At 43.4% G+C, this 16,190-nt stretch overlaps 1 protein-coding gene across 6 annotated transcripts in view; it reads right to left on the bottom strand.

Annotated features, from left to right (window-relative positions):
- LIN28B (lin-28 homolog B) overlaps positions 1–16,190 on the bottom strand; it is an 85,449-nt gene that overhangs the window by 57,756 nt on the left and 11,503 nt on the right. The window contains exons 1-2 of one of the 6 annotated variants that reach the window (XM_072332651.1): positions 15,188–15,292; positions 14,255–14,442 (exon numbers count right to left, since the gene is read on the bottom strand). In XM_072332651.1, coding sequence (XP_072188752.1) covers positions 14,255–14,442; positions 15,188–15,197 — 198 coding nt within the window. In that variant the 5' untranslated portion in view covers positions 15,198–15,292. Of the gene's footprint in view, positions 1–14,254; positions 14,443–14,731; positions 14,998–15,187; positions 15,293–16,190 lie in introns of those variants that run through there. The other 5 variants (XM_072332653.1, XM_072332649.1, XM_072332650.1 and 2 more) reach the window with 5 other exon arrangements.

Genomic DNA, 16,190 nt, shown 5'->3' with positions numbered 1-16,190 from the left:
TGCCCGTAAACGCGCTTATCGCTGCTCTCCGGCGGGGCTAGGTGGGTGGCTTGGCCTCCCCGGCACTAGGTAGCGGCTAGGTGGCAGGGGAAGCCGGTTTGCTTTCCGCCTTTTTATCTTTGCTCCCCCCCGAAAAGCTGGGCACAGCCCCACGGAGCCGCCTGAGGGCCACGCGGGGCTCAGCGCCCACGGGAACGCGCCTCGAGCCGACCGGCCGCTACAGCGAGCACCGCGGGAACGCCGCGCCGCCTCTCCCCCGCCCGCACCACCGCCGTTCACCTTCGCCCCCCACCCCCCGTGACTGACGAAGGGAAATCACGTGACGACAGCAGAGAAAGAAAAAGAAGCGTTTTCTTCCCCTTCTGCCGGGGAAGGGGGCAGGGAGAACAAAACTTGGCATTAGCCGCTTTACGGCCCGCGTGCCAAAAAGCCGCCACGGGCCGGGGTGAGGCTCAATGGGGGTCCGTGTCAGAGCCAGAGCCACGGGGCACTCCTGCCGCCGCCATCTTGGTGGGCAGCCCCACGGGCCTGGGCACGGCCAGCCCGCCGGCTGTGGGGACAGAGGATGGGCGGTGGGGCTGCCCCAACCCCAGCTCACGTCTTCCGCAGACCCTAAAATACCGAGACACTACCGTGGTGGTAAGCACCAGTACGAGTAGCAGCAACCGTATAAAATAAATGGAGGTAGTCATGAAGGTGCTGCCATTTACTGGCCATGCCTTCAAGTTGGCACTTGAATACATTGATTTGCTCAGCGTCTAGCTGTAAGCCGGCCGTGCAGAAGGGAAAAGGTGAGCCTCCCCAGTGGCAGTGGGCAGACAGCTCAGGTTTTAGGGCTCAGAGATGAATGAGCAGCGTTAATCCATTAATTCCAGCAGCATGGCCCCTCGGACACATCAGGCTGTAGCTGCCGTACCTGACACCTCACCGTTTAGATTCTCAAAGATACTAAACCACGCTTCCAGTTCTGCACTACGTGCCCATTTTCTTTTAAGAAAACAATTTAGGCCGTTGTTAAGAGGCTAATAAAAAAGAAAATCTAGGAATCTTTTTCCATCAATCAGCAGCGCCATTAGCTGCAGGCAGAGGAGCGGTTACAAATGGCCCGAGGAGCGCACGGCGGTGAGCAGCCTGACCCCGGCTGGAGCAGGAGGGCTGCAACCTGAGCCAGGAGGGCGCGAATTCCTGCCCCGTGCCCCCCCTGTGCTGTGAGGGCCGGCCGTTAAGGAGGCTCAGGCCCGCGGCCCTGAGGGGATCCAAGCCGCGGGGCTGCCCGGCCACAAGAGCCGGAATGCGGCTCGCTTCTAGCGCCCGTTTGGTTAATATAGCTGAATTCCTTCAGCTAGACGTTAACGTCGGTAATGGAGTCGTATTGCTCGTTAAAAGCAAAAAACACAGCAGTCTTCCCTGCCTGCTTGGCTACTGGCATGAAAAAGCAGATTTGGATCGCCCCTGTCTTCCCATCAACTGATGGATTAATCTACATTTTTATAAAGGGGCAGCTGACAACAACAGAATTTTCAGTCGTGTTGCTCCTGGTGTTTAGTAGCAGTTTGCTGCTGTTGACAGGTCAAAGCGATGATCTCAGAACAAAAAAAGAAAACAAAAAACCACCAAAAAAACACAAAAAAAGCCCACGTTTTTTGCAGCGCCTCCATTCATGCCTGTTCTAAACAAGCAGAGGTGCTAACAGCCTTTATCCTGCAGCCCCTTCGCTGCAGAGCAGCCCCACAAGAACCACTTCCACGCTGTCAGAGGCAACCTGCACTACTTGGATATTAGCAACTCAACCCACGACAAATAAAACACTGAGAACAGGAGGAAAATACAGAACTCCTCGCAGGACCAAAGGCTTTCTTTCATCCATCTACACCAACAGCAGCACAGCAGTCAGTAGTTGACTGGCAAATCTCGACAGCAAGCAGAAAAACCGAGACTCGGAATCTGTATTTTTGGCCCCTTCTGGATCCTCATTATGCGGATTTGGAATGCACTGATCCAGAAGGGGACTGACAAATCTAAAGACCGCTGTGACAATAAGCATTGGTCTCTGCCACTCCTTTATGCAGCACAACCCAAACTGACCTACATTGTTAAGAATACTTCTAGAAATAGGCACTAGTGCTGTAAAAGACAAATGTATTCACACAGAAGCCTTGTTTTTAAGGGATCTTGTATTAATTCATAATGAGTGTTTTTATTTTACACATCATTTACACAGCATTTCAAGATCTCAGCAGCTCTTTTCCCACAAAATATTTTGTCTAATGAACATGTCATTTTACGGAATAAACAGTATTTTCCAACATTTTTGTTAAAGGAAGTGAAGATCACTATATCTCATATACATTTAGCATGTATATTTGTTTCAAAACTAACTTCCATGCAGATCAAATACAAGCAAATCATTTGCTTTTTCCATACTTCATCTTACGCTGCGTGACAACCACATGTAAGTGTGCACGCAGGAGCAACATGTGAGTAAGACTATGTACAAATTCAAATCAATCAGATTAATTCCAAATTAAATACCAACCCATTTAAAAGTTAAAAAAGAAGGGGGTGGGGAGGGGAAAAAAACAAACTTTCAACATGTTAACTTCTGTGGAAAAAGACACAGACCTGTATATTTTTTTATTCTCTTACATATTATCAGTTAAATATCTTCAAGCTAATCCTCTTTCAGACCTGAAATGCCAGGAATTTCAACTCGTCCACGGAATTGCAAAGCTACACTTAAAATAACCAAGTGAAAAGGAACAAAGGAAGTCGGTGGAATATTTTCAGTCATGTATGGTGTAAATAAAAGTAGCCCCACTTCTCTTAATGTGCTCTACAGCTTAAAGTGCTACATGAAATTTACATCAGTATTCAGCAACATGGCAAATTCACAAAAATCTAGTTATTACAAATGACTGTATTATTCAAACACACTGTACTCCATATGCTGTCAAATATTTAATTACCATCGGGATAATTTTGAAGGTCATGAAGCACTAGCAAGCACTAGTAAAAACATCTGTATTGAATGATAGTTGGCATATGCAAAAAACAACCACAACCAACCTGACTTAGAAAAGTTTGATCAAGTAAATGCATCTAATCTCCCAAACAAAACCGCCAGGAAAGAAAACATCCTCGAGAAAACTGTGTTCTTACAGTAACTTCTTGACTGCTTTGCCAGTGACTTAACCTCTTAATATTAGTAACAATTGGACCCCCAAGCATTGCAAAAGTATCCTGTACTTTTAAAATGCAACTCGGGTAGAAGAAGGGAGGACAAAGCAGAAACTAAGCAAAGGTTTGCCAGTTCTTAACAATGTACCATGTAGATTAAATTCATTGTCCCCAAACCAGAAATATTAAAACACAAATAAATTATTTCATGCCTATCGCCTCAATACTTCTCAAGAAACTCTAGTATACCATTGGTGCATTTCATGACATCTACTGTGGTCAAAGCTGTTTTAACTCCCTTGTTTTCTAACAGAGGTTCATACCACTAACAAAGAATCAATATTAAATTACAGATATATGGGAAACAAATTATAACTAAGCAAAGTACTGCTTTATTGAAAGCAGCACTGACAGAAACAATTACTGACTCACCTATAGAGAACTATTAATACATAGATCACAGAACATTCCAAACATTGAGTACACTATCAAACAGTGAACACTCCAATAATTTTTGAAGAAGGACACTGCTTCAGCTGTAGCCATTTTATCAGTCTAACCTCGGTCCATTTACAGTTGTCCCCAGTTAAATAATAGTTCTTCCTCAGCTGACTATTTTTCTCTGTGAAGAAAGTTAGCAATAAATCCATGTAAGCACGGATGGAGTGGGCTATCAGTTTCCAATAAGACCGCAATCGTTTTCTGTTAAAAAGGAAACTGCTATAGCAAAAGGATGACTGACATAAAAATAGAATGAAACCCCCCAAAAATGTATTCTTATTTTGTACAAAGTTCTTTGCTAAATTCTAACAAAAATACATAGGAATAGATCAAATTTAATGGAACCTTTTCAGCCTGAATTTTTTGAGTTTAAATAATTTAAAACGTTTTCCCATTTGATAAGTCATCATATTTAGATTTCACTTTAAAACAACAACTTGAGGCAAAGGTGGCATTGCTATCAGGAGAATCTGATAGTCTTCTTTCTTGATGCAGGCAACGGTCTATAACTCAGGAGAACTACTTCTCTTGCAAATAGAAGGGACTGCATAGCATTAACTGCTGCATTAAATGTTAGCAGAAACGCAAATTAACAGAAATAAGATAAAAAATCTTCACAATTGGATGACAGATTTTGTCTTCCTAAGTACCACATTTCTGTCTGAAAATCTTGAATACAAGTTTCAACTTGACAGCGTACCTCTTAAAATCTTTTGCTCTCTACCACCTACAGTCAAATCCCACAATTATTTTTGCGTGTAAAGTGCCGATAAAGTCAACAGCGACATACAGAGTTCAAAAAGAACTCTTTCTTCTTCCATGCATTTGCCTTTAACCCAGATCACCTTCCAATTAATGTTTGTCTTTTTTTTTTTTTTTTAAAATCACTAATTCCTCAAGCCAGTTAAAGCCGAACAAGTTATTTTACTTTTATCTTTGTTTCTGTGTTGCAGTAGTTTCTTAACCAGAAGCACATACAATGCTCAGGATGTGCTGCTCAATTAGTTAAGATTAACGTCCATGGTACAGACATGTAAACTTCTCATATACAAGTAACCATGTGTGCACAGTCCCCACCTTGTAGCGTTAACTTCCACCCTACATTTCCTAACCATAACGCAGTTTCGTAACAAAACACCCTAAGTGAAATCATTAAGCAAAAGTGATTCTGATTCATGTAAAACATCTATTAAAAATGTTACATGCTTTCTTTAACTGACACAAAAGCAGCAGGGCAGACAAACAAAACACATTTGGCATAGCCAAATGAGAATTTAATAGCGGAGAGCTTTTAAATACTGTGGAGAAATGGAAACTTTTCGACTAAATGCATTTACAAATATTTGAGGACTATATAATGCTCCCAAACTGCCCACTCCCACCTCTCTGAAAAGGGAACTCAGCTACTTCCCTGTAAGTCAGTACCCACCCTTATGCCTAGGCAGTAGATCTGCATGTTTGAAGGGGGGGCTGGAGAAATGCATGGAGGGTTCCCATTCTTCATGTGAACAGGTGCTGTAGTTATAAAGTTTTTCAGAGGTTTTTCCAGCACCTCCTGCATCCTATTAACCCTACAAGAAATCCTAAGACTAGAGCCTCTGATTTTTGGGTGGCCTCAAATTTCTCTGGATTACTGAATAGTTGTTCAAGATTCCAAGGTGCTTTTTTTGCTGAATGAGTGAACTTAATTCCCCTTCAACAGAACCTAGGAGTACTCATAGCAAGGGCTCTTATTAAAAGCAGAGTGTTTCACATATTTATTTGATCACACTTTCTTCGCTTGGAACTGAGCAATTTTTCAATAAATTGTTAAAAAGATGATCAGCCCAAGAACCTTGCATTCAAGTACCTTGACAGAACGGTGGTCAAGTCAATTTAGCTATGCGAGACATTAAATATTATACATTCACATTAACAAAAATAGCTTATTGCGAAAATTATGTGCAAGTTACACAACTGTCAAGTTCATGTATACACATCACATTAAGCCGTATAGTTTAACTTTTAATTAAGCAGAACAGAACCAGGCCCTAGTTTACATTTTAGGTACTGCGCAGGGAACAAATCAGATCATAATACAGCCCTCGAGCTTTAGAGCATAAAAACCATGCTTATTCATATTCAACAAAATAACACTAACCACCAAAGGATGCGAATGAAATACTTCCAGTAAGAACACTCACATGATATGCTTAAAATTCACTCCTACTGCTGCCCAGTTTATAGAACAAGTCTCACTCTTACTTCACATGAGAAGACTGAGTAGAATTTGGCCCACCACCACTGTAATTTCGCCAACAAAAGAAGGGATGTAATAATTCAGTTACATTAAGGATGAGTTTCTGTCTGCTGTTGAAAACATTCTTGAATTTGCATTCACCTGATGTATTAACTACTACATATATACATACACATGTATCTGAGACAGCCTGTAGTGAGCAGGAATGTGAGCGACTCTTTGATCTTACTCCACTCCAGTTAACAGATGGCTAATGCTCAGAACGCACAATCTGTGCACCTCAGACCAGGTAATTTAACAGTGCAAAGCAGCAATCTCTCTTAAGTACTGGGAGCAGTCAGTGGTCTAGTCAAACTCTAAGGAAGTCGGGTTGGGTCTTTCTAGATTAAGAAAATTATCTATTTCTTATATTTCTAATAAAATGAGTTTAATATTGAGAAACTACTACACGAGGTCAGAAGAAGCATTTTAAAATACCCTACCTCTACCAAGACAGCATTACTACAAATAGCTCATAGAAACAGCTGAGATTCTGGTTACTAACTTGAAAAATGCAGTTATAAAATGAAAAAAAAGATCTTTAAAACTTACAGCACAGATGCACTGTTAAAGAGATTTAAGACACCTGCACTAGAAAACAACCATGTTCATGTTTGTTACAGTCTACCTACAGAACATAAGGACTATCCTTTTTTACCCTTGGTTTCAATCCAGAGTTTATTTTGGGACATGACTTTATAACTCTCATTCATTGTGGTTCTACAACACAAATACTGAAGTAGCCTCGAGTGGCACTATAATAAAAGCAATCTAGGAAAAAAAAATCCTTCTACACTGCATACCTCTAAATTACTGTGACTAATTAGATGAGAACAAATTATTTTGGAGAGGAAAGCTGCTATTGGCTACATTCATATTCTCTATTGCAGAATGTATGATGCTGCATTTGATGGAATATTACTTATGAATCTACATAATCTTACACTTTAAATACTGACTATACATGTAGTCACTCAGATATTATAGGTGAAAATACTTGCCTATGGTGCCAGCCAACCCAAAACACACCTCCCACTGCCCCTCTTTCCTGAAATGTAATTCTAGCACTAATCTTTGGAGTAAGAAGTATGTGTGCTTTTCTTGAACACTGTACTGACATTAGAGCCAAAATATACTTCACACTCTCAGAGATGCAACTTTTCCAATTACTGATACCTTTATCTTTCAAAGTTATACACACCTAGTTATAACTAACTAGGAAGCAGTATTTTTCAGACTGTAAAGAAATTCATAACTAATTTCACCACTGCTCTTATTTCTCTGCTAAAAAGATGTACCCAAATTATTATGAACGTGCCTTCTATTTGGTGAAAGAAACACACGTTATCGTCATGATCTGAAAACTCCCCGTTTTTTTCAAGAACGCCGTTTAAAACTGCATTCAATACATTTCAATGGCAAAGCTTATATGTCAATAGTAAAAATGAAAAGCAAACAGAAAACCCACCTGAAGTGCAGCCCAAAGAAGCCCTTGAAATATTCCACTTCCAAGGGGAGCTCAGAAACTCGTACCCACTCCAGTACCCACAGCGCCCATTTTCTTGGGAAGTCACTTAAGACTTTTACTGTCACTCCATCCACTGCTGAAGGAAATACTAATTCTGCTGTTTTGCACCAGAGGACACTGCAGCTTCATTCACTTATCTCCAGCAGCAGCGTCTAACTCATACTTTCATACCTTCACTTTAACTTCATAACTGCTTTTGTTTGCATCTTGGCCACAGTTCCACAGTGCCAGCACTGCCTACACTTAACTATGGGAATCAAGGGGTTTCTCAGATATGAAAACTGATGAGAATCAGATGTGAAAAACAGTTCCCCAACCTGCTCACCATACAGCTTCACAAACACTTATGCTTAGCCCAACAGGGAGAGTGCTATAAAAGCTCCTGAAGCTTATTTAAGCAGCAGCGCCGCCAAATGTAAAACTGCGGCTGTAGAACCCCTGCCAAGAAGGGTGGCTGCAGGAGTTTCAACCTCCACCTGTTCACCACACTGCTACTGCAAAGACAATTCAGCTGCTTGCAGAGCAGCTGCTGACCTGCTGCATGTTACAGCTTTGCATGTTGAGAAAAATCAAAATCAGTGCCAGTTTCCCTTAATACAGCAGGCTGTAAAACTTGCAGCAGTTTCCCCAGCTGCTCTGCAAGCAGCTGAGCCATCTCTGGGGTGGGGGATCTGGAATTCACTCTAACCATCTCCCAAGACATCAACCCTCATTTTAAGTCACGGCCATCCAGAATAATCAGAAAAATTCTGGACACCAATTTCTCCAACTAAATACTCTCAATCAGTCAGAGGCACTTCCCAGGCCACCACCAGGAGAGGCGATGACTGATACAGAAGCTATTTAAGGTTTCATTATTTTACCAGCGATAACCCGCAAGTAAAAGCTTCTTGTTCATAACAGTCCCTTACATAACAGTAAATAACAGTCCCTTAGTAGGAGCTGATTACAATGACTTTATATTAGCCATGATGGCTTTCAGCTGATTTTAAAAGAAGTAGAAACAACCTTAAATGCAGGAAATGAAAAACATAAACAGTACCCTTTTTTGAGGAACATCACAAATGGTCTTTATCCTCTAGTTCCTACATTTCTAACATCTTACTTAAACTAAATCTTTATATTCACTTTCATACACCTCTGGGAAACTCCATAGGTCTAATTTTACTCCCACAGACATAACCAGGGAAAGATTACAGCCTTTAGTGGAATGGGTTGCCTAAGGACAACAAGTTAAACAACACTTAGATGGAAGTACATGTTGTAAAGTGTATAAAACAGAAACCAGAATGGATCTAGATGCACTTAATACAGCAGTAATCTAATTGCAAACCAGGACAAGCAAGGATAACATTCTTCCCAATTTGACAATTCCATTTCCTTTTAGCTTAGGTTCCTATATCTGCTTTGGTATCTTCTGTTTGTGCTTCAGACAAAATATCCTCTTCCTCCCAGCACTCCAACCCCTGCACACAGTTTCCTCGGTCTTCACAAAAAAGGACAGCATGGTCTGGAAGGGTTTGTTTGTCAAAGAGGGAAATTTCTCCTAAGACAAAATTAGTTTCACTGCAAGCCTCTTTCTTCAGAGCATTTGTAACTTTTCCTTGTGAACAACGTAATGTTTAAACTTATTCAGCAAAATCTGATCTGGCCCCAAACCCTTTAATGGAACTTTTCACTTAAGTACTATATATGTCTGCAGATAAAAATGCACCATAACATTGATTTTATATGTAAATAGATGAAATCTGGAAGGTATTTTCACAGATGGCAATTCCATAACTTCAATACCAAAAGTTTCCTCAGTCAACTGTCTTAAAACTTCAAGCTCTCAGTAAAGCATTTTGCCATCTGTCTATGCATCCATAGATAGGACTTGAAACACAGGACTTGTGCTAATTAGCAGTCAAAATTTAAAATAAATGAATTAATCCCAAACAATGCAGCGCTGCAGTGCACCACAAACACACAGTCCCCCTCGTTTAACTTTCTCCGTATGCTTCAACACAGACGCTGAGGCACCAACGCTGCGGCTCTGGCTCCCATCGTAGCTTCTACGTGCGGTGGGTCTGCTGAACACACACGTCTTCAGCGTAAGACTCATCTCTGCCAGATCTCTGATACACATGCTCACTGCAGACACGTTTACTCCGCATTCACTTCCTTCCTCAGCTTCCCTCTCTAAATCCTGCTAGTCACTTTTGTTTTGATTAGAACTGGGCTTGCCTGGACCCTAGTAGAAGTCAAGGGAGACAAGACTGGAACAAAAGACTCCGCATGGAGACCTCTGTACTTCAAAGGGGGCACTGCTATGTCCCATTTAACAACAAGCAGCGAGGCAATATTGATCCCTCTTGCTTGCCCAGAACTTCCAGTTATTCTGAACAACTAAGTAGCTTTTGCAGGCTCCTACCACGATGATGCAGGAATGGAAAATATACGCTGGATAAATGAAATCATTCTTGAGAAAGCACAAAATCATGTGTCTCAGAATTTGAAAAAGTCAGTGCTAAATGCATTACGCCATGTTCAACCTTGTCTTAGAAAAAGCAGTTAATATGTGGCTAAACCATTAGGACTTTAAAGACAAGGCATCCGATTCATCATCAGAAAGTCTGTTTGGCCAAATTAAAGGAGAAATTTTAAGCACTGCTTACGTATCTGAATTTCCATTTAGTCTCAGTTGAACAGGCTCAGTAGTTTTCCCTCTTTTGTCAGGTACTTGCAGCAGCAACATACAAGAACAAAACTCAATGTACAAACTGTAGTGCAGTTCAGAACATTGCAAGAAAGACTCACTGCAAGAAAAAAAAAGTCTGTCTCCTACTGTTATCAGATCTTGTAATAACAACAGTAACTTGCAGCAACCATAAGAAAGTTCAGATGAAAGTGAGAAATTTCAAACCAGCCATGCTTCTTTTAATGGGAAAACAAAATACACTGAGTCCTGCACGCCACTCCTCCCTTCCTTCCTCTCCCCATCTCATAAAAGAGGATCCCGAAGAAGGATCACGTTTAAGGTCCCAGTTGAGAAACCCTAGATCAAACTCTCAACATGGAAAGAATTTGGACTATAGTCAGGTCCAAGAAAACATGTTCTAAACTCATCAACCCACCCCATCCTGAAAAAGCACTTTTCTCGGAACATGAAATTATAACCCTTGGAATTCACAAACATACTGAATTCCATCTATTTACATTCAGCACTCTACTCTTTAGTATCATCTTTAACATACATGCTCATACTTCAAGAAAAATGTATTTTTCTAACATAATCTATACGAAATGTGTAAAAAAAAAAAAATCCACTCTGCTGCCAGAATTTGAGCAAGTTGTACTTACTGAAGTTGCTTGTACAATTTTTAACGTGCAATTAAACATTTTTCTTCTATCAAAGCTCAAACTTTTCCTAGTTCTCAGCAACAAAGACTTTTTGCATGTGCATAACAAAAGGTTTCCACTCACTTCCCCCCCTCCAGTCTGTTTCACCCCTTGTCGAAGAAATCATCTAAAATTTACCAAGAGTTGGTCACACATGACTATGTGCAGAATCCCCACCATAAGAGAGAAGTGAGCTACATTATTCATTCCATGCTTAACCTATCAGAAGTCCAAAATGACAACATGAAACAAAATTCAGTGAGGTGCACGTTCTTTATTTACAGTTACACAGGACTGACACTGCTACTTTTATTCTTAAAGAACCAGTGGAGCAGGCACATCACTGCCTTTGACAGGGCTGGTCTCAGAAATTAAGTACTTGTAACTTTTGCATGATACTGAATGACCTTAAAGCGTGACAAAGATACAAACCAGCAGAATAAAACTATTTTAAAGAGAAAGGGAGGAGCAGCAGAGTAAATGTTTGTAGACATGCCTTATATACATTGCAGAAACACGCAGACACCCATATATAATCACTGACATGTTTCTGCCCGAAATAATGCGTCTAACTCCAGGTACCTCATTACCAGAAGGGTAACAACCACCTCAAGGTAGTTTGGAGAAAATCAATCACAATGATTAGTGCTGTAGGAAGGACTTAAAAGGTAGAGTCAAAAAACTCAGTACTGCAGCTGTTCTACAAACAGAATTTTCACTGAGTGAAAAAGAAGAGTGGGTTTCAACACAAGCCTCATCTGCTAAAAATAGTTATCAATATCATTGTGTAATTAGTGAAGCACTGACACTACAAAAACATGACTGCAATCTGCACTTAAATCCAAGTAGAAAGAAAAATCATTCATTGCAAGCTCAAAAAACTGGGCATAATGAGCTTAAACTATTACAAGAATTTTGACTCAACATCCAAGTAGTTTTTGCTCACAGCAAGATCTCATAAACTGAACATAACCTTACCAAGAAACAGTAAAGATAAAGCAATAAAAACATTGCTGCAGGTTTCAAGCTAGCTTTAATCTGACTTGTACCAAGGTAGATGCTTCTTTCCTCTACTTAGACTGATTCTGCAGAACTATTTTAGTAGCTTGAAACATTGTAGAACGCACACAGAACAACGAGCATGCTTAATTGATGTACCGTTTTCAAAGCAGTTTCTAACAGCAATATTTTGTTTCGACAGATTAATAAACTCACCTCTTTGCCTTGAAAGGAACACGGACAAAATTTTTCAAATGAATGGAGCTAATAAGAATAGGGTCCAATCAAATAACCCGCTCTACTGTAAAAGCTACACTGTAAAATAACTTCACTGATTTTTCATTGACATTCTTATGCTCCGGCTGCTACTGGCACCATTGGTCGGGCAGCAGCTAACACAGGGCAGTCTCTACATGAATACAAGTTATCTGAAACATAGTCTGAACCAACATATGTGCTGCTTCTCTGCATCTCTTTAACTAGAAAAAAAAAATCTACTTCTAACTGATGGGAGGAAGATAATGTGAATGGGGAGCTTATGCACAACGCAGGTTTTGACAGAAAGAAAAAGAGTGAGGAACATATCTTTGTTCTGGGAGCAATCCCTTGCAGAATATTAATAAACTCCATGAGGCATATCTCTAAGGAACACTCAGAAGGACTGAGGCACACAGCCTATGTGCAGTGAAAGATGCTATTTTTCATTGCATTTTGCACTACAACCTAAGAATGCTGATAAACTGTAAGTTGCTGAAGTGTCAACAAATACCTTTAATATATCCTGCCTGCCTCTAGAGAACTGCATCCTTTCAGGGAGAGGAAACAACAGAACAGAGAACTCCACATTTACCACGATAGTCTTTTTTTATGTTCATTTTTTGTTATTTTCTACAGCCACTGTACACTGTAAGGCAGCACACCATGCCTAGCATTACTTGAATGCATCACATTCTCATCCAGTTCAACCTTTCTGCATTTCCACAGCTCTGAGAAGATCACTAAATTCATTATTTTGATATTGCTGCTGTTCAATAACACGTAGTAAGACAAAACTAAAAACAAAACCACCTTCATTTATCTACAAAGTAACTTTACAGAACTGCAAAGACCAACGCTGTTACTTAAAAACATAGAAAGAAGGGAAGATGAGGGAGGAGCAGGAATAAGAATGCTCTTATTTAAGTATATGGTTAATTCAGTTTAAACAACAACAACAAAAAATAGTAGTAGCAAAGTGAGAGGGCACCTACATGCCAGTACAGTGTTAGAACTGCAATGATGTAATACATTCACTATTTAATTCCACACTTGGCCCATAATTCCAAGTGCAAACAGCTGATACTGATTCCCAAGCCCTAAAGCACAGGGTATGCATAACACTGTGAGGTCAGAAATCACCCCAGCACCACAAGGAACACAACAGCACACCACAGCAGCGCTGCCTGCAAATTCGAGTCACCTTAAATATATTCCTTTAGAAAGCCTGGTGAAAGTCAGCACAAATGGCCACCAAACAGAACAGAGAAATGCAATCACTGTGCCCTTATGAACCAATCCTCCCTCCTTCGATGCAAACGTCATAGAAAATGGACAACCATGCTGAAAGTTAAGGTGCCTTTACTGCCTCCCCGGCATGGCCCTGGCTAACCCTGAATGGTCCCCGTGACCATCAGATGTGGGCTGTGAGCACACAAGACTCAGGAAGGTCTGCATGCACCTTTTCCACAAACCACTGAACCTGGAAAAAGCTCCCCTGGGGTCACGGCTTTGCAGACAGCCTCCATCTGAAGGCACCCTGCCAGAGGTGCCCACACGCTCATACCAGTGAGCTTAGAAACAAACCAGTAGGCACGAGCCTCTTACCCACTGCCCCACAGGGAAGCTTTTGGCATCACTTCATTACTGCAAGTTTTTGTTGTTGTTGTGTGTTTTTTCTTCCAGGAAGGAGTATTTAAAACTCAGCCAAAGCAACTGCACGTGCCAGTGTACCACCACTGGGACACTCTCGGGCCTGAATTACTGCAAAACAACACTGTAACGACGTCTTAATTTCACTGACTGATCTCAAACGTGCTTTTAAAAAGCAATTCGAGGTTTACAATCAAAAGTGCTTTAAAACGCATTCAAACATTACCTAAATGAAAAGAGTACTTATTTCTCCTTTCTGGAGCTTCCTTTTAAACATTTCCAAGGAAAAGCATCTCCAGCTCCAGAGCACAAGCCACCAAGCCGTTTATCCGAGCAGCATGCTGTCCATCCAACTGACCTAAGGCAACTTCCTTTTTACAGATGCTCCCAAATACCAAGGGAGCCACGTTGCTTTCCTACACATGGGCCCACAGCCCCGCTGCACCCAACCAAAAAGGGAGAAAGACAGAAAGGGGTCTTACTTGGTGCACAAAGACATCAACCGGGGACTCCAAGGGGCTTCCCTCTCGGCTGCTCATGGAGATGAACCCGAAGCCCATCCTCACATTGAACCATTTGCAGTGGCCGGCTCCGTGCCAAAGCGGGGATTCCTCCTCCTCCTCGTGCTCCGGCAGCCGCCCGGGCTCCTCGCCGCCTTTACTCGCCCCTGCTGAGGGAGAGGGGGCAGGGGAAGAGAGAAGAAGGAAGATGCAAAGAGGAGTTAAATTCTGAGAACATCCTTTTGCCACCGCGTAAATTAGTTACTACGGAAGAAAGAAGGAAAAAAAGAAATAAAGGCGAACGAAACGCAACGAGAGCAAACTGCGGCAGGAGCCTGTTTGCTGCCGAGTAAGGAAGCAGGCTGCCTGCTCCCGAAACGCGTCCACCGGAGGCCTCGATTCGGCCCCTCTCCCCACCACCGCACCATCCACAGCCCCATCCCGGCCCTCGGACGTTACTTGGGTATTGCTGCTTTAAGACCGATCCCATTTCCCGAGCGCGGCTCTCGGCCCAATCAGTCCCTCCTGGCGCGGCGCGGGCGGACGGGGGGGGCTGTACCGCCGGCTACGGCACGTGCGGCGCGGCCACCGCCGCTCTCCAGCGTGTGCCCATCGCTCCTCGGAACGCGCTCCGGGCGGCGGCCGGGACAGGTGTAGGGGCGCGCTCTCATCCCGCCGCCGGGACGGGGCCCGGGCGGACGGAGCCGGCGGACAATGGCCCCCGGGAGCCGCTCGGGACTGAATGGGAGGGGGCGGTCCGCGGCGGTCCGGAACAATGAGACCGCGGCAGCCCCCGTGCGCGGGCCGCTAACAGGGGAATGCGGAGCGGGGAGGGGGGGCGGGGGGGGAGGCATAGGAGGGCGGGGGGAGCGAGCGAACGAAACCGGAGTAAAACAATAGAAAAAGAAAATTAACCTTCGGCCATGTTGCCCCACGGGCCCTCTGCTCCAAACTCGTGAGATGAAAACTTTCCCTTTGGATCGAAGTGCTCTTCTGCTTTAACCCAACATCCTGCGTCTGCACGAGCCCCAATTTCGCTCGCATGGTCCAACGTGCTTTCCCCCTTTTGCCTTTTCCCTTTCTCTGGCGCTCGGTCTCTGGCCCCCCGCGCACACGTGACTTTGCCAATTACATGCTTTCTCGCTACTAATTTCGCATCGGGTCCTGAAGGGGTTGGGAGAAGCGGCGGCAGCCAATCGCCTTCTCTAGGCGCCTGACACACCGAAATAATTTATGAATGAACACGGCATTTCCAACGCGGCTTTTTTTTCTCTCATTCTTTCTGGTGGTTTTTGTTTTTTTTCCTCTCTCGGCAGTTCACCCGCGCGGTGCCGAGCGGGAACCCGCGGTGCCACACGCGCACACGGACGGAGCACACGGGCGGGGGGCTGCGGGGCCGGGCGGCACCTGAGGAGCGCCGGGTTCGGCCCTTCGGAGCGCAACTCGAGGGGGGTGGGGGGAGGCATCGGGCTTCACAGGTTTCTCCGCCATCTCTTTCCGGGGGAGGGGATGTGATTAATGACTTCCTAAATAGGAGCCCGGTTTTCAGGGCTGGTGGGAGAGCGAACCTCGGGCGGCGGCAATTGTTCCCTAGGAGCGAGGTGGGGAGGGGGAGAAAAAGGGGGGAACGGCAAAGGATTTGCTGGAGAGGAAGGCGGAAAAAAAACCACACACACACACAAAAAAAAACCAAAACAAAAAAACACAAAAACAAAACAACAATTAAAAAAAAAAACAAAAAAACAGAAAAACTCAAAAAACAAAACAAACGAGAGAAGGCAAACAAAGAGCACAGACGGCGCAGCCCGGCGCTGCTGCGCTACGTTCTCGCTGCCGGCTCCCGCGCAGGTGGGCGCACCGTGCGCTGCCCGCGGCCGGGCGGCGACTTCAACGCCCCGAGAGAGAGCGCCGCGCCGTT

This window comes from Excalfactoria chinensis, chromosome 3 (assembly GCF_039878825.1).
Source record: "Excalfactoria chinensis isolate bCotChi1 chromosome 3, bCotChi1.hap2, whole genome shotgun sequence".
In the NCBI taxonomy this organism is placed as follows: Eukaryota; Metazoa; Chordata; class Aves; order Galliformes; family Phasianidae; genus Excalfactoria; species Excalfactoria chinensis.
The sequence above is the reverse complement of the archived record's forward strand: the minus strand, read 5'-3'. Positions and strand labels throughout refer to the sequence as shown.